Here is a 23910-nt window from a genome sequence, read left to right on the forward strand (position 1 = left end):
TCCAACAGTCGGGTAATAAATGTTTAATTTTTTTTTTTGAAAAAAAAACTGTTCATAAATAATAAAATCCAGTTAAAAAGACCACAAGCAAAAGCAAACACACGCGATTGCTTGATTTTGAAGTTCTTTAAAAAACACTATACATATTTAAATATTTAGACATAAGTTTTAATAAAAATTAATAATAATAATAATAATATTCTTAGAATAATAAAAATTTAAATTTTTTTACTTAAAAAAAACTAAAATATGTTTTTCTATGATAATCTAAAAAAAAAAACCACTATTCCCTCATTCTCTTAAACAAATTATTTATTTTTTCATTTTTTTCTAGTAATTTTATTTTTTTATCTAATATTACAACTTACAATATATTATACAAATATCATTACCTTTATATCACACAATACTAATAAAATTATTTTAATTATTTTTTATTTATTCCTACTATATCACGATATAATACTTATATTTCTAAATCTCCTTAAAAAAAAATAGCAAACAAATGCATAGATATAAGAGGGAAGAAGTACAAAGTATGCTCTTCTGTAAAACTTATTTTAACACCACCCCAATCTATATGATTTATTTTATTTTTTATAGGAAAATCAATCTTTAATAAAAAAATTATTATTTTTTATATTATAAATAAAAAGATTTTCAAATCAAAGTAATTTTTTTTTTGTTTGGTTTTGTTGAGTGATTGTCATCTTAATTCCCCCGGCAGAGGCGTATGCGCGCGAACACTTGTCTCGAGAAAGTTTCTAACAGTCTCCGCAAATGGTGCGCACTGTGCCTCTCCTCCACACCGCCCCATCCACGCCATTTCCATTCTTCAATTCAATTCCGACATTCCTAAACCTCGTACTTACCTACCTACCTACGTAAACGAAAACCGCGTTTAATTTGATTTTTTAATTTCAGATTTCATTCATTCACTCATTGATTGATTCTATTATGTGCCTTCGTGGTGGTGTGATCGATCACCCGGACAAAAAGGCATTCCAGATTTCCCAGACGCGAACGATCGACGACGACGATCGGAAACCTAATTGAATTTCTGTTGTCTCTCCAAACAATATGGTACGACGATGATGTAATGCCTATTCGATTCGATTCGATATATATATATATTTGTTTTTGTTGTACGAATGTTGCAATTTTCAGATTTGCAATTTTTCTCGCCTGCTCCTTTTCTGTTCAGTGAAGTTTCTTACAGTTATGCAGTACTTGGTTGTGTTATTACAGCGCATCTTTGATTAATGTTAGAACAGAACCACATTTCTTCATGGTATCGAAATTTGAGGAATCAAATTGAAATAGTGAATAAATTTCTTCTAACAATGGATGTTTCGATCTGTTAACGAGTAATTTCGACTTTCCTAAAATGTTCGCGCAGGGTACTCAAGTCAACATCATCGTCGGCTCTCATGTCTGGGTCGAAGACCCCGACGTCGCCTGGATTGAAGGCGAAGTCACGAAGATCAACGGCCAGGATATTGAGGTCGAAGGATCCAACGGCAAGAAGGTGCTTGATCACTCCTTTGCTTGCTTTTATTACAACAACGAATAGTTTGGACAGTTTACATTTGATCTCTTGTTTGCACATTTAGTACTATGTTTGAACCTCTAATTTTCTTTCATCAGATTACGGCTAAATTGTCGAGTACATACCCTAAAGACGAGGATGCCCCGGCCGGAGGAGTCGACGATATGACAAAACTATCGTATCTACACGAGCCCGGAGTGTTACAGAACTTGGCAACAAGATACCAACTCAATGAAATATATGTAAGAAAAACCATCGAATTCATGTCCAATTATTACCGTTCTTCAAAGTCATTTGCGGTTTCACGAAATTGCACGAAATTCTCCATACTTTTAAAATTACGTCAAACTCTCTCGTGGTTTTATAAACTCCGCGTCTAACTTCCTTGGCTCTCCTTATTTAAAAGTATCTGATCTACAGGCGCCCCAAATACAAATAAGTTTCAGAATTTTTGTTTCTAAACACTTAAATTACAAATATAGTCATTATTCTTATTATTTAATTCAAAAAATTAATCTTCATTTCTTATACTTAGAACTAGTTACTTTTATCTAATTTTAAAAGTTTTTATTACCGTTATTTAAGGCTAATGAAAATATTTATAACTTCAGAAGTTTAGAAATGATTATTCTGAAATTCGTTCGAAATTTGAGCGTGTGTAAGTAAAAAAATGATAAATAAGGATGGCTGAGGGGGTTTGACACAAAACTTATGAAACCAGGAGGGAGTTTGACGCAATTTTGAAAGTACGAGGGATTTTGCGCAATTTTGTGAAATCACATGCGGATTTTGTGCAATTTAGTCTAATGTTCGCGAAAACTAATGTTTTCATTCTATCTACATTGTCTAGACATACACAGGGAGCATCCTTATCGCCATCAATCCATTCCAACGGCTTCCTCACTTGTATGACGCGCACATGATGCAGCAATACAAGGGTGCGCCGTTCGGAGAATTGAGCCCTCATGTTTTCGCTATTGCTGACATGTCTTACAGGTGATCGACGGCAGTAAAAAAGTTTTTTACCCCCTTCTTTTAACCTTGGAAATTTATCTGATCATTGTAAGGTCGAAACAGGGCAATGGTAAATGAGGGTAAAAGTAACTCGATATTAGTCAGCGGCGAAAGTGGCGCTGGTAAAACGGAAACTACTAAGATGCTTATGCGATATCTCGCGTATTTAGGAGGCCGTAAAGCAACTGAAGGACGGACTGTCGAACAACAAGTTCTCGAGGTAAAAAAATGAAAATTAGTGTCCTAACATTAAAACAAGAGTTAGGACATTTGGACGCTCTATGGTATGTCTGAAACTTTCTGAACGGTTCCCCGCAGTCCAATCCAGTACTCGAAGCGTTTGGCAATGCGAAAACTGTAAGAAACAACAACTCAAGGTGAGTGTAAGAAAAACTGATTTGAATGATGGATGTTATTACCTGTTTCAAACTAATCTCCTACATGCAGTCGTTTTGGTAAATTCGTCGAAATTCAATTCGACAAGCATGGACGAATATCGGGGGCAGCCATTAGGACATATCTTCTCGAAAGATCTCGTGTTTGTCAGGTTTCGGATCCGGAAAGAAATTATCACTGTTTTTATCTGCTTTGTGCAGCTCCTCAGGAGGTATACTCTGTTTTCAGACAAACTTTTTATTTTTTATTTTTTATTTTTTTTTTTTTCTGATCGATTCATTCTCAGGAGATTACCAAGTATAAGTTATCGAATCCGAAGACATTTCACTATCTTAATCAATCGAATTGTTACGAACTTGTTGGTGTGAACGATGCTCACGAGTTTTTGGCAACGAGGAGAGCTATGGACATTGTCGGAATAAGCCAAAAAGAGCAGGTAATAATCTCAGCATGAGTTACTACTATACATGATGTCCGAAACAAACTTTTTTTTTTTTTTTGGCTAAATTGCCCAAAGCCTAACTGTGGCTTCATAAAATTGCGTCAAATCGCCTGTATTTGTAAAACTGACATCGTGGTTTTATAAACTATGTGTCTAATACGGTCCTTATTTAATGGTATTTGACTTAAATGCGCCGAATAAATTTTAGAATTTTAATTTCTAAACCCCTAAACTTACAAATATATTATTTTTTCTTATATTTAGCCTTAAAAAAATAGTTATTTTTTTCAGGTTTTAAGAATTTATTTTTACTATTTTTTTAGGCTAAATATAAAAAAAATAAATATATTTATAATTTTAGGGGTTTAGAAATTGAGGTTCTAAAATTTATTTGTAATTTTGGGCGCATTTAAGTCAAATACTATTAAATAAAGACCGCCTTAGACTAAGAGTTTATGAAACTAACGAGGGAGTTTGATGCAGTTTTACTTTTTTTTTTTTTTTGGATGGCTGCTTAAGATTCTCTCACTCCTCAGGATGCAATTTTCAGAGTCGTCGCAGCTATTCTTCATATCGGGAATGTGGATTTTATGAAGGGAAAGGAAATAGATTCGTCGGTTCTAAAGGATGACAAGTCGAAATTCCATCTTCAGACAGCTGCAGAGCTTCTGATGTAATGAATGAATGAATGAATGGATGAATGACTCTTCCTTTCGATCCAATACTATCTTATCTTCTGATTGTCTGAATGTTTTTATGTCTATATTATTATTAGGTGCGACTCTTCTGCACTCGAAGATGCGCTGCTGAAGCGTGTGATGGTAACTCCCGAAGAAGTTATCAAGAGAAGTCTCGATCCCAAAAGCGCGACAGTTAGTCGCGATGGATTGGCTAAAACGATATACTCTCGCTTGTTTGATTGGTACGATGTTAGTTAACTTCATCTTCATTCGCATTTCTTGTCATTATTTGTTACCTAATATCTGGTTATGATGCTGACTGAGGTCAATTAGTACCATGTTGATTAACGCCCCGGTTAGCACATTGTCTAGATATGCACAACATAGGATTGTTGTTTAAACATGTGTTGTATATATGATTAGTATCCGCCATTAGTTATATGCTCCATCTGTCCCTTAACAAACTATCTATTTTTTTTATTTTGGTCAGTCCTATAACAAAATATTTATTTTCTTTTTTAGTAACCATACTATCCATCTAACATTACAAATATCTTTACAACTTACAATATACTCCCTTCGTCCACACACAAAGTATACATTTACTTTTGGCGCGGTGTTTAAAAAATAATAGTATTTTAATTATAATGGGTAGTTAAAAGTAGTGTAACGATATTTTTGCCCTTGCCTTTTGGTATAAAAGTAATGATGTGATGTAAAAGTAAGAGTCCCAAAATAGAAATATGTATACTTTCTAGCTGGACGGAGGGAGTATTATACAAATGTCATTACTTTTATACATACAATACTAATAAGTTTATTTTAGTTATTTCTACTTTATTATTTTGCATATCAATATAATATACATAAAAACTCTGTGCAAAAAGTAAATCAATATCTAGTATATATTGTGTTGTGTTAACATATAATATGTACTGAGATTAATTATGACACTTACGTGTATCATTGTCATATGATGTCAGTTCATAGGCTAAATCATATTATGTCGTTGATATATATTGAAATCAATGATGACAAGTGCTCTGTGGATTATTGTAATGAACTGGCGGTTTATGTTATATTTGTCTTAATGTTAACTAAAACTCTGTGTTGTCTATTTATTTGTTATGTGCTGCACTATATTATTCAGTACTCTAACCGCCGCTCTTGATATAAGTCAATTCGATGCAATGTTCTTACAGGTTGGTTGATAAAATAAATAACTCCATCGGGCAAGATCCAAACTCCAAAGTCCTAATCGGAGTTCTCGATATTTATGGTTTCGAAAGTTTTAAGAGCAATAGGTAAGAGTTGGTTTATTACACAGCTTCATCGATCTCCCCGAACTAACACTTATACATTATGTCAATAGTTTCGAACAATTTTGCATTAACTACACGAACGAAAAGCTACAACAACACTTCAATCAGGTATTCTTCCGGGCTCTTCGCGCCTTTTTTTTTTTTTTTTTTTTTTTTCAAAATCCATAGTTGTCATAAAAGTCGATGTAGAACTAATACTGAAAATTGTAAATTCTATTTCCAGCACGTTTTCAAGATGGAGCAAGAAGAATACGAAAGAGAAGCGATCGATTGGAGCTACATAGAATTCGTGGACAATCAAGATGTCCTTGATCTTATCGAAAAGGTTCCTTAAACATAGTTTCTTACAAGAAGCAACCCTTAAATTCAATCGAATATATATACATATGGATATGAACAAATTTTCTTATTATAACAGAAACCTGGGGGAATCGTGACTCTTCTCGACGAGGCCTGGTAAGATTTCAGCGTGCTCTCGAAGTGGCGATGATCGATGATTTTCTTACAAGAAGCAATCCTTAAATCATTCGAATATATATGGGATATGAGCAAATTTTCTTATTCAATTTCTTTTGTTTGGATTTCAGTATGTTCCCGAAGTCGACACACGAAACATTTTCGCAGAAGCTTTACCAGACGTTTAAAAACCACAAACGTTTCATCAAACCGAAGCTGTCTCGAACAGATTTCACCATTGCTCATTATGCCGGAGAGGTAACTAACCTTAACATTACTACATTTTGTGTCTGTGTTTTCGATCTCAATTAAGGTTGTCGGGCTGTTCCCTCAATCAGTACATTATAATGATATATACAATATATGATTGCTGTTGAAACATGTGATATGTTGGAAGATAATAGCGACATGTGTTATATAAATTATTATCATATATATATATTAACATAAATTTGTCAGTTGTTCAACTATATTTATACCGAATATATTGATTCAACATACTAACAGTGGCCTTCCAGGTTATGTACCAATCCGACCAATTTTTGGACAAGAACAAAGATTACGTCGTGCCTGAACATCAGGATCTGCTAAATGCCTCCAAATGCTCGTTCGTCGCCGGACTATTCCCTCCTCTCCCCGAAGAGACGAACAAATCTTCGAATAAGTCCTCAAAGTTTTCGTCGATAGGTTCTCGTTTTAAGGTACTTCTTAAGATCCCTTCTTACATCCTCGATGTTTCCAAATTTCATCGTCTCCTTACAATCTGATGCTTCGAAAAATCGCTGCAGTTACAACTTCAACAACTCATGGACACGCTAAACTCAACAGAGCCACATTACATTCGATGTGTGAAGCCAAACAATCTCCTCAAGCCCGGTATATTCGAGAACAACAATATCTTACAGCAACTACGGTGCGGCGTAAGTTTCAGACAACTATTCGAAATTCGATTCTATAATATATCAACATTTGTCGTCGAATCCACCGTATTTTTTTTTCTTTTTTTCGAACTGCAGGGTGTTCTAGAGGCTATTCGAATCAGCTGTGCCGGATATCCTACTCGAAAGACGTTTTTCGAGTTCATTAACCGGTTCGGTATTCTTGCGCCGGAAGTCGTCGAGGGAAAGTAAGTGTGCTTATCTTCAATATATTGGTTCGATCATCGACCGTTTATCAGTTTTCTAAAGCGACGAAATCCTCTGATCAGTCTCGACGAAAAAACCGCATGCAAAAAAATTATCGAGAAGATGGGTCTATCCGGCGCGCAGGTAATCGATCAATCGATACTTACAAGCGATTTCTGTATCATATTTCTGTTCTTCGAGCATTTTTCGACGTTTAAATCGCTAAATTTCGACGCTGCAGACGGGGAAAACGAAGGTGTTCTTGAGAGCAGGTCAGATGGCTGAATTAGACGCGCGGCGAGCGCTGAAACTCAGCAATGCGGCGAAGACGATACAGAGAAGAATGAGAACTTATATCGCTCGAAAGTACTTCCACGCTTTGATGAACGCAGCCGTTCGAATGCAATCAGCTTCTCGAGGTTCGGATTTTTTTTTTTTCGGTAGATTTCGATTAGTCATTTCTTGATCGATCCATCGACGTTTTGGTAAGAAAATGTTTCGTTTCGTGTCGCGTCGATCTCAGGAAGGCTTGCTTGCAAACGCTTCGACAAATTGAAACGAGAGGCGGCTACTCTTAAAATCCAGACGAATTTGAGGCGGCATTTGGCAAGGAAGAACTACTCGATGCTCAAATCTTCGGTCACCGTCTTGCAAACTGGAATGCGAGCAATGGCTGCTCACAACGCCTTCAGATACCGGAAGCGAACGAGAGCTGCAACGACGATACAGGTGGTTATTGTTTGGTTTGATTTTTTTTTTTGAATTTACGATGAGTCGAGTTGAGTCGATGATCGATTTGTGACGGGGGGATATTGTTCGCAGAGCCGGTGGCGAGGCCATAGAGATTACAAATATCACAAGAGCCTTAAATGGGCATCGGTTCGGACACAATGCCGATGGAGAGGACGGCTCGGAAGAAGAGAGCTTCGGAAATTAAAAATGGTTCGTCATACGGTGTTTATATTCTTTCAAAGATTTTCTTTTTATTACATAAAAACTCGCAGTCATTACTCTTCGAGTGTGTATTAAGGAAAACCTTAAGCCGAGCACAATAGCTTTCGAACTATGCTAGCCAAGAAAGCCACCATGGATAAGTCCTGAGTGACAGACTGGCTGAGAAAAGGGAATAGTCACCCCATAATATATACAAACAACACATGTTCTTATTACACATAATATATATTGTATGTAATAAAGATATGTATTATTTGTTCATAATTATATATGTTGTATAAGAGTATCTCATATGCTAAAATTCACTGTTGTGTGTGTTGTATGTGACTATAGTATGTATTGTATTTGTATAATATTAATATATACAACGTGCTGTCAGTAATAATACTATGTACTTCCAGACACACTATAGCCTCCGCCACTGAGAAGACGTTGGCATGATTTGATAACATAGGAACTCGTAGTAACCACTATTCGAGTGTATATTAGGTAAACCTCCAGGTTGAGCACAATACATTTCAAAATCATGCCAGCCGATAAAGCCACCCTAGATAAGTCATGGGTGACAGTCTCAGCTAAAAAGACACTTGGCATGATTCGATAACGTAGAAATTTGCAGATGCTACTGTTCGAGTATGTATAGGTAAATTGAATCTATAGGCCGAGCACAATAGTCCTAGGTGACAGACTCGGCTAATCAGGTATTATTGGCAGAATTTGAACCAGTGATCTTATGGTTACCGGCCAACATATTACAATAACTCGTCCATAATTTTAACAACATTCACGCGTGTCGTAATTAGCTTATAATAAAAACTTCGAACATTTGCAGGCTGCGAGAGAGACCGGCGCACTTAAGGAAGCGAAGGATAAGCTCGAAAAGCAGGTCGAAGACCTGACGCTGCGCCTGCAGCTCGAGAAACGACGAAGGGTAGAAACTTACACTCAAGTGAAAATCGAGCGTCGTATTGTTGGCGCAAATTGTGTTCTAATCGATTTCTTGCGCAGGCCGACTTGGAAGAGGAGAGGACGCAGGAAGTGGCGAAGCTGCAGAGTGCAGTCGAAGGTTTGCAGAGCAAACTCGACGAAGCGAACGCATCGCTGATTCAAGAGCGCGAGACGGCGCAGAAAGCGATCCAAGAGGCTTCTGCAGTAGTTCACGAAACGCCGGTGCCTGTTGAGGATACAGCAAAGATCGAGGCTCTTACCGAAGAACTGGAGAAAACGAAGGTCGAAAATCCGGTGCTACTTTTGCTCGAATCACGCCATCTCCGCTTCCGTTTTTCACAATTTTCGATCGACAGGAATCGCTGGAATCCGAAAAGCAACGCGCTGACGACGCGGAAAAAAGATACGACGAAGCCATGGAATCGAGCGAGATGAAGAATCAAAAGCTCGAAGAATCGGAAAGAAAAGTGAGTCAGCTTCAGGAATCACTGAACAGGTAGAGTACCTCAACTTAAATTCTTCGATCGGTTCGACGCTTTTCGATTCTACGCCGACGCCCGATTCATCGCTTTTGCAGGCTCGAGGAGAAGCTAACCAACGTCGAATCGGAGAACAAAGTTCTTCGGCAGCAGGCTCTAGTAATGGCACAGAACAACAAACTGTTAGCATCCAGAAGCTCCAGATCGCTTATTCAGGTGAACTATGCAATAAAATTGACGACTTTTTCAACGCTAAATGTACCTCAACTCTTTTTTCACGCGAAATTTTTCCAGAGGACCGAAAGCACGAAAAGATCGATGGAGCTACACAGTCCGTCGATGAACGCAAGAGAATTAGAGCTCGACGATCGCCCCCAAAAATCACTAAACGAGAAGCAGCAAGAGTACCAAGACTTACTTATCCGATGCATCGCGCAGCATTTGGGATTTACGAGAGGCAGACCTGTCGCGGCCTGCATTATATACAAATGTCTTCGCCAGTGGCACTCGTTCGAGGTCGAGAGGACAAGTATTTTCGACAGGATAATACAAACTATAGGCCACGCTATCGAGGTAACGCCTATCGAATCTTTTACTCAAACTATATCGTCGAAAATTTTTTAATTTTCATAACATAAAATCGTCTCGTACCTTAGACTGGCGACAACAACGATCTCTTGGCGTATTGGCTCTCCAACGCATCGACGCTTCTTTTCCTGCTTCAACGTACTCTAAAAGCCGGGGTTGCGGCTGGCGCTACCCCGCAGCATCGGCGATCTACATCAGCTACTATTTTCGGGAGAATGACAATGGTAATAACAGAATTCACAGCACAGTAAATAATTAGCATTTTTACAATGTCGAAACATATTTTTTGCAGAGTTTCCGCGGCGCACCTCAAGGGGTAAATCTTTCTTTACTGAACGACGATTCTGCCGGCACCTTGCGCCAAGTCGACGCCAAATACCCTGCGCTGCTCTTCAAGCAACAACTGACTGCGTACGTAGAGAAAATATACGGAATTATTCGAGATAACTTGAAAAGAGAGATTTCTCCGCAGCTCGGGCTATGCATTCAGGTAAAACAACAACGTTGTATCTATCTAATCGAGCTAATTATAATTCTGCCGATCCTAAAACTTCTTACGAGTGATTTGATCGATTTAGGCTCCGAGAATATCCAAAGCGAACCTGTCGAAAGGCGCGGCTCGCGTCTCAGCCAGCGCTGCTGCACAGGAGATTTTGATTGCTCACTGGCAAGGAATCGTAAACAGCCTCGGGAATTTCCTGAACATTCTAAAAACAAACCATGTAAGCATTCGACATTGTCGATTCCTCTGATTTCTGCATCATTCGACATTATTACTAATAAAATTTACCCGAAATCGATCTACAGGTGCCGTCATTTTTGGTGAGGAAAGTCTTCACTCAAATATTTTCCTTCATCAATGTCCAGCTATTCAACAGGTGCCGTAAATTTACTTCTAGAAACTTCCCCGGCGCATAACTGGACTTATCGACTAATTTTTATTTTTTTTACCTCCTTGTAGCCTTCTACTGAGGCGAGAATGTTGCTCGTTCAGCAACGGGGAATACGTGAAAGCTGGATTAGCTGAACTCGAACACTGGTGTTACAAGGCAACTGACGAGGTATATATATTCGAGTCGGTCCTTATTCCGCACCTGTGATTTCATGAAATTACACCAAACTCCCTTATAGTTTCATAAATTTTGGGTCTAACCCTTGGCTGTCTTATTTAACGTATTTGCCAAACACGCGTCCAAATTTGCGAATGAATTTCATAATCTCAATTCCTAAACTCCCCAAATTACAAGTTATTTTCATTCATCTTATATTTAGTTTCAAAGAACAGTAAATATACTCGAAAATAGTTGTTTTTCTCAGGTTATAAGAGTTTTTTTTAACTGTTATTTAAGGCTAAATATAAGAGTAATGAATATATATACAATTTTAGGGGTTCAAAAATTGAGATTTTGAAATTCATTCGCAATTTGGGCGCGTGTAGGTTAAACACTTTAAATAAGAATCGCTGAAGGGGTTAGACTCAGAGTTTATGAAATCACGAGGGAATTTTACGCAGTTTTAAAAATACGAGGGATATAGCAACAAAAATTTAAACACATCCCTCGTAGGTTCGTTATACTAAAAATTATGGCATGTTTCAGTATGCAGGATCTGCTTGGGACGAGCTAAAGCATATTAGACAGGCGATCGGGTTCCTGGTATTCTTCGGACTTCTAGATCTTTCTAGATAAGCATAACGACTACAATGAAAGGCGATTTAATTTTCGAACACTGAAACAGGTTATACACCAGAAGCCAAAGAAGACACTTGATGAAATAAGCCATGACCTCTGTCCTGTAAGATTCTCGAATACGATTTTTCTTAAAAACATAGAATCTGGACCGCGCATTTCGTTGATTTTGTAATCCATTTCCAGGCCCTAAGCATTCAACAGCTCTATCGAATCAGCACGATGTATTGGGATGACAAATACGGCACGCAGAGCTTATCGCCAGATGTGAATCCCGACTACAAAAAATCTTATCTACTCTGTTTCATATATCAAACTAATCTCTGCCAATTTGCGACTACTTAATCGCAGGTAATATCGAGGATGAGGGTGTTGATGACCGAGGATTCGAACAATGCTGTTAGCAGTTCGTTCCTTCTGGACGACGATTCAAGGTTTCGGACAAGAATCCTATATTACTACTACAACAACTTGTTTTACTATTTCATCATTGTTCTTATCTTATTGCAGCATTCCCTTCTCAGTCGACGATCTTTCCAAATCAATGGAACGGTTTGATATTTTGGACATCGAACCTCCACCGCTCATCCGAGAAAACTCCGGCTTCAGCTTTTTACTACCACAAGCTACATGATAATTGGGACACATTTAGGACATCAAATCCGGCATTTTTGCTTCGATTAATACTTCAAGAACAACTCAATCTCTTGATTCTCATCAGGTATCTTATAATCCATATGTAATTTAAAAAGTCTACGCCATTCTCCCTTATGACTTAGAAATTGCATGAAGCTCTCTTTTCGTGTATTAGAAAACATTCGATAGGATCCCTTTTTGAAATGTTTTCTAAAACACGATGGAACTTCACGCAATTTCTAGGGATTCTGTGCAATGTTTTTTAAAATACGATAGAGTCTCATATAATTTTTAAATTATGAAGCAATTTTGCCGATACATTTGGAATCTTTTCGGGGCTAATAGCTATCTAGTTTATGCCTCATTGTAGATACCAAAGATCCAACTTCTTCAAAGAGCTGGAATTTGTGAATACATTTGGTTCGGGAGGATCCTCAGATCGTGTGTGAAGTTGATACGATTATATATCTTCTTCGCATCGCAGCCGATCGAATGTATGTACACTGATCGATACATATATATATATATATACACAATTAATCTGCAGATGGGATATTATATGAAGACACTACTAAGGTTATTATTTTTTTGTGTAGTTTTGTGCAGCATCTATACAAACTCAGCTCCAAAAGGAGCTATATATTATGTTATTTATCATTATATTTTCATCAAATCAAGTGTAGTTATTTTGATTGATTTTCTTGCATAAGGGCTCTTTCTAGTATTTTCAATGATCTGATTTCATGATTCTAAACTAATTGATACACTTCGATGAATGACAGACAATATATGACTTATATATTAATATAATACAAAAATAACACATACAACTGTGCACATAACATGTACTATCATTAATCTCAACATAAAAAATACTCCATTTGTCCTAAACATCTACAACATTTTCCTTTTAGTCTGTTACAAACATCCTACCATCATAGTTGTCGATCACGGATAACAGTGCGTAGCAGTCAATATCTAAAATGCTATAGAGGGATAGCGGATAGCGGTATGACTACTATTTAAATATTTAAGAATATATATAAATTATTATATATACAAAATTATAACAAAAATACATTAAAAAAGCCTATAAATTAATTTCATAATTATCACCCAAACCAATAAAATGTCAATGTATATAGATATGATCATAACTATTAGATAGTTATATAAGCAAAAAAAAAAATTAGATCACTATTGTGTAATAGAGATATATCAAAGCTAATCAGATTCAAAATCTTATAAAAAATTTTATTCCTCATTTTCATCATCTTCACTGTTTAATTACTTTTGTCTATATTTTTTTTTTCCTCTTCTTCATTCTCATCAATTTATTCAATTGCATGTTTGTCACCTTGTATAATATCATTTCTTTTTTAGAGTTAGAAGTATCTATAGCTTTTTTTTCTCATTGATGTATTGATGTTTGTATCTTAGTGTAGATAGCAGACCTATTAGCATTAACAATAATTCCTCTAGTCAAATTATCATTGTCAAAGACTAACTTATCCTCCCAAATTATCAACTTCTTTAATTAACCACTCATTGAAATCATTTAAAACAATAGAACCAATCACATCATTGCTACCATAATGATCTAACAAAATTTGGTTATTCTCGAAATGAATTTATAAGTTTTGTTAAGATTTAAGATAAATATTTTTTTTCTATATTATAATAAAAATGTACATTTTATAAGTTAAAGTTATATTTCAATTATTTTTCTGTTAAAAAATAATATAATAAGCTACAATAGCGGTATAACATAACATAGCGGAGTGCTGCTATAGGCTGCTACACCGCTATTGCGTAAGTGCGGAATTGCGGAGCGGCCGTAGCAGCAAAGTGCCTTTCCACTATGCTACGCCGCTATAGCGCGCTATGGACAACTACGCCTATCATATTTTCAAAATAGAAAATTATTAAATATATTTAATTCATAATAAATATACACCATACTTTACCAAGTCGTGTCACCCAAATAAAAATAATATATATATATACATTTCTCCCTTCTATTACATCGTCTAATTCCCAAATAATCCTATTTAAAACTATCCATTTAAATTCTCGTTTCCGAAAAATATTGCACCGTATTTGGGACAAAGAAAGTATATTTATACAACACATCCTGTAAATACAGGCGGCCGTTAGTACATGATTTCAATTAATAATCCTTCGGTCAACATGTGTTGTATCAATTGAAACTGTTGATTCCAACTGGTTACTTTTTATACAAATCTGTGGTTACTTTTTATACAAATCTGTGAATCAAAAGGGGGAAAATTTGTGAACAGAATAGCCATAGAAAGCCAAGTACTTGATTCAAAATCTGTATACTTTCTTTGACAAAGGACAACATATATACCAGAATGATTAATAGCACTAAAAAAAAGATATCATCATTATAATCATACTCTAGCTGCTTGACAAGAAAGTATATAATAATGTAAAGCTAGAGTGCTAAACATCTACCAGATTTGAGTTATATTTGGCAAAAAAAGGAACCCTAAACCTTCTGCATTCATTGCTTAAGCAATTCCCAGTTTTAGCAACAGACATTTTGCTGGTGAACTACCTCTAAATGCCTAGCTTTCTAGCTGCTATTCACTCTCACTCTAAAAAAAATTATTATTACTACAGACTCAAAAATAAATCAAGAAAAAGTCCCTAATGAATGAATATGTATTAGGTATTCTCTCCTCTCTTCTCTCTCTCTCTCTCCCTTCTCTGTGATGATTCTTGACTCAAAATCAAACCTTGAAAGAGCCTCTTCTTGTAATTCTCCTTGATTTCCTCTCTCCTGCTGCAAATTAGTTTTTTTTTGTTGTCTGAATCTTGTGTGAGAGAGGAACCAAGAATTTTATGGAGAGATGGAGGTGGAATTGTGGGCAGTTGATGAGGGATTCAACTTGGGATTTTACAAATTTGAGCTTCGAGAAAGATCGAGCTTATGGATTCTCATGGCCACAAAGGAACTACAAATGCAGCTTCTGCAATAAAGAGTTCAAATCTGCACAAGCTCTTGGTGGCCATATGAATGTCCACAGAAGGGATAGAGCAAGATTGAGGCTATCCCCTTCTTGGGATCCTCCCAATTCAAACCCAAACCCTAACCCTAACCCTAATTCCCCTAATTTATCATCATCTGCACCCAAATTTTCACCCTACAATTTGCCAATCCACTCACCATTACTGACTCCTGCTGCTGCTCCTACTTGGCACCAAGAAATGGCCCCGGAAGCCGACATCGACGACATTAGCAGAGGGGATAGGGAGAACAAGAACACAGGGCCAATTCTTGAGCTCACTGCAGGTTTTACAAGAAGAAAGGAAGCTAGGGTTTGGAAGGCAAGTGAGCTTGTTAGGTTAGATTTAAACTTGGGTTTGATCCAAGATAATGTTAAAGAGGATCTTGATTTGGAGCTTAGACTTGGATACTCTTAAAAATCAGATTTAATTGATTTATTGCATTCATAATCTAATATATATATATATATATATATATGTATATGCCTTTTTCATGTTTGGGATTTTTATGTAGAGCATGTTTTAATCTAATTTTTTCAGACTTTTTTTCTTTTAATTAACCTTCACATCTCTATTTGTATGGATTAGTTATCAAGGAGGAAGAAAAATATAAAAATAAAAATAACTATTGCTTCCTAAATTTAATTTATTTTATTCTTTTGTGAGTTTAATACATACCTAAGTCTCATTAATTAGATTGTGCATTAGATTTGCTTGCATCAGACAATTCAGTTTGCTCAGCAGTATTGTTCTTGTTCAGCTTTTTGAGGAATTTTATCAGAAATGATCATATACAAACTTGGGATCAGAAAGATAAAACATCACATTTCCCAATGACTAGAATTTTTATTTTTTATTTTTTTATTTTTTGGGCTTATTTGGCAGAAAATTATAGCATAATTTGTTCAGTGATTCATCAAAACATCATCGTTACTAGAACTATAATCATAGTACTTCTTACATATATCAACATAACATAAGACATGTGTGGATTTTTCTTGACCAGAAGCAAATAAATAAATAAATAAATGCTCATCATGGTGAAAACAGGAAATGATGAAATATATATTAATCAAATGGTGAGCGAATTCATCCCTTGTTTTTCTTTTTCTTTTTTTTTTTTAAAAAAAATTCAAATCAAACACTTTTTTATTTATTTAATATACTCTTTTCATCTCATATTTATTGTCTTATCTTATTATCTTTTGCCCATTCAATAACTATGATTCCATATCATAAATAGCAGCTTTTTTATTATTACACCTAATTACAATACACAATCATAAGAAAAAAAAAAAAAAAAAAAAACATTTAACCATTATTTTGTACTCACTACTAATAAAATACCAATATTTTCTAAACTCACTCACATTTTTTTTTTTTTTAATGATATGGCCATATGGGAGGAAGGTAATATTATATATATAAAAGATCAAATATTCCCTCTATCCCATAATTTTATTTTATTTTTTCTATTTTTGCATGTCGATCTTTTCCAAAATAAAATATCAGTTTCTTTAGTAACCTGCTTACCTAATATTTAAAATATCTTTATAATTTATAATATATTATATAAATATCACATAACTAATACACACCACTAATAAGGGATCGAGGAAATAGTATCACTTATATCAATCGTTATTTCAATTAAATTTTTTACTACAAATATAAATTCAAACCTTCAAGAAACACACAATTCGATTGAATTAACCTAAAATCAGATCAGCTGGGAATACAATACTTTGTGTGTTTGTTTGGGAGATTCTTCCCAAAATACACTATTTATCCAATTTTTTCTCTCAAAAAATATCAAATCAAACAACTATTTTTTATATTATACTAAGAATTAATTTTACATTCGAAACATCTATTTATATCACATTATACAATTATTCAAATTCAAAATTTTTACTATTTAAATCTCCAATTGAAATGCCAAACCCCAAACAAACAACCACTCCAAACTTTTGTGATTATTCTAAAGAATATGCACTCATCTCCAAGCTCATTAAATAATCCTTTTCACAAAAGAAAAAAGAAAAATGAAAAAGGGCACAGTAAGACATGTGTGAGACTACATAATACCAAAAGGGCCACTGCACACACACAGAGACAACAGACATTATAGATACACAGATAGATACATCCATTAAAGACAATGATGATGCAGTATAGGACAAACAATTCAAACAGCATGACATAATATATCACAATTGCATTTCTTCCCATCAATTCCCATTCTTCCAATTCCATTAATATGCAAGTAAGAATCAAACATGGAATGGATTTCTAAATCGTAAAAAATTTATATGTAATTTTACAAAATTGTGTGAAACTCTTGAATTTTTAAAATTGTTTGGTTTTATAAACTTATAAACTCTACGTCTAATTCCTTTTATTTAACCGATAATTGATCTAAACACACTCAAACTGCAAATAAATTTATAATACTAATTTCTAAATTTTTAAAATTATAAATATGTTTATTTCTCTTATATTTAGTCTAAAAGAATACTAAAAAAAAACTTAAGTTACGCAGATCAAATATCGTTGAATAAGTATAATCTAGAGAATTAAACACAAAGTTTATGAAACTATGTAATTTTGATGGAAATTTTGTATAATTTCGTAAAACTACGGAAGAAAACATACAGTAGTGTAGCCATTGCAGAAGAAATTACATTACATACATACCTGTCTGTTGGGGTGTGTGTATATCGATCGTCATGATGATGATGATCCTGGAATGAATTCATTGATTCAATTCAATTGATTCTGGACATTGAAGGGATATCCCATTTTCCAACACGACTGCAGATTCATCGAATTGCATGTTCCCAACAAAATGGCTAGCCAGGTTGTCCAATCCCATCATGCCTTTTTTCCCCCTTTTGGCAAACTCGTACTTTGCCCTCTTCAATGCCAATAAAAACACCCCTTACCACCTTCTTCATCCGCTCATATATATATATATATATATCTACACGTACGACTCAGAAGCATTTAATTGTGTACCTGTGTATATATGGATTTTGCAATTAGGGTTTTAGTCAAGCATTTTGTCGAACACCTTGTCTGCACAACCAATTTAGATTGAGTAATTAATCATGAGGGGTGGGGAGATCGCCAGAGACAAAAGATGTAGGGTGTTTGGGAAAGATGAAAGATGGCAGTCTTGTGATAGAGAAGGCTAGAGCGAGAGTCCAGTAGAGAGAGATAGAAACAGAGAGTCGCTGCTGTATCTATCTGTATGTATAGGGTGAATTTCAGTTTACTTTTGCTCCCTATTTGAGTCCAAATATTTATTTCGATATTTTGACTCCTCACTTATTTTTAAAAGTGGATCACAGTTTTTTTTTAGTTTGATTTAAAATATTTTTGTTTGAATATTTAAATGTGTATTTTTTGAAAATATATAATACATTTGTAGTTCAAATTTATTCTTACTTTTTTTTTATTTTTATTGTCATCTAAATTTATTTTTGTTTTCTTTTTTAGTAAAAAAATACAACTTTTTTTACCAAAAAAAAGTAAAAAAAAATTACTTTTACATATTTTTCTTAAAAGCTGTGTCCAGTCAAATGAGCACAGAATTAGATGACGGAAGGAGTATAAATTTTTCAGTAAAATAGTACTCATCCGTCTCAAAAAAGGTGCAATATTTACTTTTGGCACAAGTTTTTAAGTGAGAGAAATATATATTTTACTTTTTTATTTGGATGGTGCGAGAGAATAAAGTATGGAGACAGAGATTAAATATAATTAATTATTTTATATTTTAAAAATATTGCAAAATGTTTAAGACGTACCAAAAAAAAATGTTATATAATTTTTGGAACAGAGAATATTAATTAATGTGTGTTTTTTATAAATGGAAATATCAAAATACTATTGAATTTAATAAAGTTTGACAAAAAATAATCAATAACATAATTAGATTTTGGTCAAATTTGCTGACTCAATTATATACTCTCTTCATTCACAAAGTAACGTCCCATTTTTGCTATTTAAAAAATTCAATAATTATTGTCCTCTCTTTATTTTTATATATATAATTTACTTTTTATCAAATAGAATATTAAAAAAATAGACGGAGGAAATACATATTAATATGAATATAATACAATGATAAATATATCCGATTAGAAATAAGATTTTCAATTCGAATCCAAAATAACATTAATTAATTAGGTAATTATATATATATATAAATATAATAAACTTTAATTTAATATTATAAATTATAGTTCATATATTAATTTAAATTGAATTCAATCCAATCTTAAACACACTTTAGTTTAGCTTTGATTTCTTTATTTTTCACTTATTTATTTATTTTTAAATGTATGGTGTGCGATATGATTTTTCTTAAAAATAAATATATATTTATCTCATCACAAATTTATTGTTTGTGTGGGAAAGCAGAAATAGGAAATTTTTAAAAATTCCAATCAAACAACCCGCAGAGTATTAACTGGGCTTGTTGCTCTAATGAGGCTGTATTTATTAATTGGGCCCATTATTGGGCCAAATTCAAGTAAGCCCATTTCCAATTATGGGCCTCATTAGTGTGTTACAATTGAATAATGATTTCATTTGTTACACCAATGTTAAAACATTAGTATAATATATTATTCCTTCGTTCCATAACAAAATATCTATTTTTCTATTTTAGTCCATCCTGTAACAAAGTATTTATTTTAGTAATTGTACAATCTACCTAATATTACAAATACCTCTGCAACTTACAATATATTACACAAATGTCATTACCTTTATATCCCACAATACTAATAATGTTATTTTAGTCACTTTTACTTTATTCCTACTACATTTCAATATAATACTAATATTTCTAAAACTTCATGCAAAAAACAAATGGATACATAGTTATGAGACGTAAAGAGTACTATTTTTTATGTCCGATTGAAAAAAAATACTTCCTCCGTCCCATTGAAATATTATCATTTTCTATTTTCGTCCGTCACAAAACAAGGTTATCATTTTCTAATTTAGTAATTGTACTACCTATCTAACATAATAAATACTCCTTCAACTTACAATATATTACCCAAATGCCATTACTTTTATATTACACCATACTAATAGAGGTATTTTTGTATTTTCTACTACAATCCAATATAATACTAATATTAAAAAATCTACGTGCAAAGAAACAAATGTCACTCTTCCAATGGGACGGAGAGAGTATCATTTTGTCAATTTTTTTTTTTTTTTCTCATTTTGTCAATTTTGATCGTACAACTAAAAATTGGATGTTTTTTTTTAAAAAATAAAAAATAAAATAATTTAGCTTGAATTTTATATTTAAATAATATTTAATCCGATGTTTTGTAAATTCTTACATCTAATGAAGAATGTACATTAAAAAAATATATATTTTGCTCCTAAAATTTAAAAATATATTATTAATATTATAATATTCATATTTAAAAATATGTCTATTATTTTTAGAATTTAACAAAATATGTTACGAGAATAAATGAAAGATAATAGTGAAGGTTGCGTTTATTTTTTGAAATTATTTTCAGTTTTTCTATCATACAATCCTAATTTTTTTTAAAATAAAAAACATTTAATTTTTTTTTTTTTTACAAAATGTTATATGCAATCTATTATTTAATTCAAAATTTAAAATAATAATAAAAAAACAAGTAAATACTACCTTATAAAAAATTTCTTTTGTGCAGGAGAAATCATGCCAAATTGGTGTTAGTTATTTATTTATTTAAATTGGTGTTATTAATTTATTTATTAATTTATTTAAATTGGTGTTATTAATTAATTAATTTATTTATTTATTAAAAAAAATTTATTTATTTATTTATTTATTATTATTGGGAGGGAGAGAGAGTGAGTGTAGTAGGTAAGTTGAATTAATAAAAATGTAATTTATAGACACGTAGCAAATATCTTAAAAATGTAAAAAGTTGCATGTGAATGTCGTTAAGTAAAAAACCAAAATCATTTCTCAACAAATTCCCAATTAAGTAAATCAACCAATAATAAATAAATAAATATATAAATAATAATAATAATAATAATAATAATAATATTATGTCAACTTAATTGCATCACAATCCACTAATTATGATTATTTATAAAATTTATTGTTGGTAAGTGTTTTGATATGTTATAATGATTGATAAATTGTGAGAAGACATGTCTATGTACGTACTAATAATTCCATCTCTCTCTTCTTCTCTCTCTATCTATATTCTTACTTACTTTTAAAAATAAGTTACTAACTTAAGAAAACTTACATTAAGAAATATTCTCTCCGTTCCGGATACCGTGTTTGTTATACTGTAGACACGGTATTTTAAAAGGGGTGTAATTAGTAGATAATTAAGAATATATTAGTGAAAATAATTATCCTATAATATAAATAATTATAAATTAAGATTAAATAACTAATTAATTTAATTAAAATTTTAAAAAAATAAAATTAAAAAATTTAAAATGAGATTAAAGTGTGTAATCATTTTTCAAAAAAGAAAAATGACATGGTATGTGGGACGGACAGAAACGACAACGTGGACATGGTATTTGGAACGGAGGGAGTAATAAATAATAAATAATTATTTGAGATATTTAGAAATAATAATTATTTTATTTTATTTTTTAATATATTAAGAAATAATAATATTATTTTATTGCTTAGTAGCCGTGTATAAGATATTTTGATATTTTTATTTTTGAAAATATAAAAAATATATAAATATTTTTAAAAATTTAGAGATATTTTGATATCTAGATATGATTACTTGTACTATAATTAAAAATAAATATTTTTGAGTGAAAACAAATAAAATAAAATAAAAAACTACATTGAGTTAGAACATAAAAAATATAAAATATCACATTCAACCACTGTATCATCCAAATACTAAAATACAAACACTTTGAATGTGTTTACCTAATACTCCGTCCGTCCCATGTAATATGAGTGTATTACTGTAAACACGAGAATTTAGTTAAAGTATAATTAATAAGTAATTAAGAAGTGTATTAGTAAAAATAATTATTATTTAGTAAAAATAATTATATATTAAGATTAAGATAAGTAAATAGTTTAATTAAAATTAAGAAAATTATAAAATTTAAAATTTAAAATGCGATTAAATAGCATAATTATATTTCCAAAAATAGAAAAGACAAGTTATGTGAGACGGGCGAAAATAGAAAATATGAACAAATTATGTGGGACGAATGAAGTAATTTTTTGCCGATACAATTTCTGACGAATATTACTAAAAAAAAAATTGACTGATAAATTGTAATTTTTCTTTTTTACAATTTGGTCTAATTTTGACCAAAGTCAAAATTTATTTATTTTCTTTCTAAAAAAAAAGACAAACAAAAATTAGTGAATATCAGTAGCGTGACACCGTCATTTCAATCGCATCAACGCCGCATCAGCACCGGCTAGACATGGCGGCAAATTTGACACCAAAAGACTATTTGAATCAAAATTTTTTTATTTGCCAATTTTTTAAAAAATAGGATCTATTGTGTGTTTGTTTGGGGATATGATTTTAAATCTAATATTCATCCCATTTTTTTTTTCTCAAAAAAATATCAAATCAAACACCTGTTTTTTTTTTTTATATTAAACTAAAATTCAATTTTACATTTAAAACATCACATCAATACCTATTTATATCACATCATACAACTATTCAAATTTAAAATTTTACTATTCAAATCCAAATTCAAAATCCAAACTTCCCAGACAAACACACCGTTAGAGTCTAATAATAAGTGAAACCACATGCATTACTAAAAAATAGTTTAACACTAAAAATGTACTCCCTCAGTGTTTGCGTTAGTTCACGTAGACACGGAATTTTTGGTAAAATATAATCACTAAATAATTAAAAAATATATTTGTAAAAATAATTATTATATAATAAAATTAATTGTAAATTAAGATTAAAATAACTAAATATTTTAATTAAAATTAAAAAAAAAATGGGACAGACGAAAATAGAAAAAAATAAACATCTTATGTGAGACGGAGGAAGTATAATATTGACACTCTTACACATTATGTACTCTATCTATAAAAAAAAAAAAATAATAATGCAATACAAAATTATTGATAAGGGTGTGTTTGTTTGGGGATTGGATTTAGAATACGCTATTCATCTCATTTTTCCCTCCAAACACAGCAAATCAAACATTTATTTTTTATTTTTTATATTATACTAAAAATTAATTTTACATTCAAAATATCAAATCAACATCTATTTACATCACATCATACGACTATTCAAATTTAAATTTTTTACTGTTCAAATCCCAACTCAAAATCCAAACCCCCAAACAAACACAACCTAATGGATAAATTATATACATCTACAAACATAAAATAAAGATATCACTAGTTTCAAATTTATCTGAAACTATTCTAAGGAATAATTTCAAAATTCATGAAGTTGAATAATTGGTTGCTTGAAATTATTGTTGAAATTAGCTCCTATACCACTCTATTTATTTTTCTACTTAAATATATTTTTTTCATTTTTTGTCAACCCATCTTAGAATATTCATAACTAAATACTCTAATAGTCT

The 23910-nt window shown here is 32.3% G+C and overlaps 2 protein-coding genes and 1 long non-coding RNA gene across 4 annotated transcripts; 2 read left to right on the plus strand and 1 right to left on the minus strand.

The window, feature by feature from the left end:
• Positions 1 to 1387: 1387 nt before the first annotated feature.
• Positions 1388 to 12412, plus strand: LOC127243074 (myosin-11-like). Its single transcript, XM_051262929.1, has 36 exons — positions 1388 to 1528; positions 1648 to 1791; positions 2400 to 2545; positions 2627 to 2783; positions 2882 to 2940; positions 3011 to 3170; positions 3246 to 3395; positions 3938 to 4074; positions 4177 to 4323; positions 5284 to 5385; positions 5454 to 5511; positions 5627 to 5728; positions 5822 to 5859; positions 5991 to 6117; positions 6378 to 6560; positions 6648 to 6779; positions 6876 to 6985; positions 7067 to 7127; positions 7225 to 7402; positions 7507 to 7712; positions 7806 to 7925; positions 8770 to 8868; positions 8946 to 9167; positions 9242 to 9381; positions 9463 to 9580; positions 9659 to 9937; positions 10021 to 10176; positions 10245 to 10442; positions 10531 to 10674; positions 10760 to 10830; positions 10914 to 11013; positions 11551 to 11607; positions 11690 to 11746; positions 11827 to 11907; positions 11992 to 12074; positions 12151 to 12412. Exons 1-36 carry the CDS (start codon positions 1388 to 1390, stop codon positions 12272 to 12274), a joined length of 4587 nt encoding a protein of 1528 aa, XP_051118886.1. The 3' UTR covers positions 12275 to 12412.
• On the minus strand, positions 8441 to 12247 carry LOC127243075 (uncharacterized). 2 transcript variants are annotated; one of them, XR_007836932.1, is made up of 8 exons: positions 10743 to 12247; positions 10555 to 10650; positions 10261 to 10359; positions 10016 to 10153; positions 9783 to 9837; positions 9627 to 9688; positions 9391 to 9520; positions 8441 to 9269 (listed from the first exon to the last, which is right to left on the minus strand). It is a non-coding gene; the product is annotated as an uncharacterized LOC127243075 (long non-coding RNA). The 2 variants fall into 2 exon arrangements; XR_007836931.1 differs by having other exon boundaries at positions 10555 to 10659; positions 10743 to 12244.
• Positions 12413 to 15144: 2732 nt separating the features above from the next.
• On the plus strand, positions 15145 to 15726 carry LOC127243037 (transcriptional regulator SUPERMAN-like). Its single transcript, XM_051262875.1, has one exon. The coding sequence runs from the start codon at positions 15145 to 15147 to the stop codon at positions 15724 to 15726; it is 582 nt and encodes a 193-aa protein (XP_051118832.1).
• Positions 15727 to 23910: the final 8184 nt, after the last annotated feature.

The sequence above is a fragment of the Andrographis paniculata genome, unplaced genomic scaffold, assembly GCF_009805555.1.
Source record: "Andrographis paniculata isolate CXL003 unplaced genomic scaffold, ASM980555v1 Contig89END, whole genome shotgun sequence".
Classification (NCBI taxonomy): Eukaryota; Viridiplantae; Streptophyta; class Magnoliopsida; order Lamiales; family Acanthaceae; genus Andrographis; species Andrographis paniculata.

Excerpts from the sequence above, each read along its gene's own strand:
- LOC127243074 (XM_051262929.1), top strand. The coding sequence starts at position 1,388 with ATGTTCGCGCAGGGTACTCAAGTCAACATCATCGTCGGCTCTCATGTC. Across the intron at positions 7,713-7,805 it reads GAGCTGCAACGACGATACAG|AGCCGGTGGCGAGGCCATAG; the intron begins GTGGTTATTGTT and ends TATTGTTCGCAG. Across the intron at positions 10,675-10,759 it reads ACATTCTAAAAACAAACCAT|GTGCCGTCATTTTTGGTGAG; the intron begins GTAAGCATTCGA and ends ATCGATCTACAG.
- LOC127243037 (XM_051262875.1), top strand. The coding sequence starts at position 15,145 with ATGGAGAGATGGAGGTGGAATTGTGGGCAGTTGATGAGGGATTCAACT.